This window comes from Egretta garzetta, unplaced genomic scaffold (assembly GCF_000687185.1).
Source record: "Egretta garzetta isolate BGI_Z169 unplaced genomic scaffold, ASM68718v1 scaffold1257, whole genome shotgun sequence".
NCBI lineage: Eukaryota > Metazoa > Chordata > Aves > Pelecaniformes > Ardeidae > Egretta > Egretta garzetta.
In genome coordinates this window covers 154,391-155,554 of record NW_009260151.1, presented here as the reverse complement: position 1 = coordinate 155,554, position 1,164 = coordinate 154,391, and the positions used below count along the sequence as shown (strand labels likewise).

The following is a 1,164-nucleotide window of genomic DNA, read 5'->3' as shown; positions in this document are numbered from 1 at the left end:
CCAGGGGGCTGAGGATGGCAGCCAGCCCGGCAGCGCAGAGTCCGGCAGCACGGCTCACCACCACCCGGCAGATATGATGCACCCGGAAGCAATCCTGCTCACTCGGCTGTAGCCCCAGAGCACCCAGAATCTTCCTTGTATTGGTCACACCTGCCTCATTGCTGCAAGGGAGAGCACAGCACTGGCCTACGGGGCCCCCGGCTCACCCGTCATTGCCCCCCACTCCCTGTGGCAGCTCCTGGTTCCCAGACACTGACCTGATGATCTCCAGGACCTGCTGGGTCTTAAGCACATCCTTGGTTCTCAGGACAGCGGTATTGCTCCCAATGAAGAGTGCTTTCTCTGCAGCCAGGGCGGTCAGCACGTGCCTGACGATCTCCCCCAGGTACAGGCTGCCCACCAGCTTCTCAAATCTATGTGCAGCCCAAGCAAGGGGTCGGTCATCCCCCCCTGGCAGCCCTTGGCCCTTTGAGAGCACCCAGGAGCATCACAGGTGCCATCTGCTCCTGTTGGTGGGGTCTGTCATGCTCAGGGGTAGACGGGGAGCCCCGGGGACCCTGCCCTCTCTGGCGGGTGGCAGCACCTCTTCTCCCCAGGGTTGGAGGATTCCTGGTCCACACGCTGATCGTAGGGGGTCAGGATGTCGATCAGGGTGCCATCGTCCCCAAAGTAGCCCCACTCGGTGTTGACACATATCTGCCCACTGGTCTCCTCCGCCATCTCCACCTGCTGTGCTTCGGCCATGAAGCAGCTGTTGGTGCCCGTGTCTGCGGGGAGCGATGGGGGTGAGCACCGGCGCAGCCCCCCCGCAGCACACACCACCCTGGCACGCAGGGTGCCCACTGCTCACCCACGACCAAGGCGACCTCACAGGGTTTCCCCCCCATGCTGCAGGTCATCATGGTGCCCACGGTGTCATTCATCAGGGCAACGACGTCCACGTTGCAGAGCTGGCCAGGGGCAAAGAGAGAGCATCATCAGCCCCTCCACGGGGGCAGCCCCCAGCTAGGCCCCCCCGGCCCCACGGGCCCCCCACCTTCTGCTTGTTGATGGCCGACTGCAGCAACTGCACAACGTCCTTCCCCTCCACGTCACTGCAGCTGAAGCCCTTGGACCAGGAGAGGAGTTCGGCCTGTGGAGAGCATGTGGCTGAGCTGTTGGCCT

General features: G+C 63.7%; 1 protein-coding gene across 1 annotated transcript in view; it reads right to left on the bottom strand.

Moving 5' to 3' along the window:
• The window catches only part of HK3 (hexokinase 3), a 19,443-nt gene that overhangs the window by 14,878 nt on the left and 3,401 nt on the right, over positions 1–1,164 (bottom strand). The window contains exons 6-9 of the mRNA XM_009641716.2: positions 1,037–1,132; positions 851–950; positions 584–767; positions 258–413 (exon numbers count right to left, since the gene is read on the bottom strand). Coding sequence (XP_009640011.1) covers positions 258–413; positions 584–767; positions 851–950; positions 1,037–1,132 — 536 coding nt within the window. The remainder of the gene's footprint in view (positions 1–257; positions 414–583; positions 768–850; positions 951–1,036; positions 1,133–1,164) is intronic.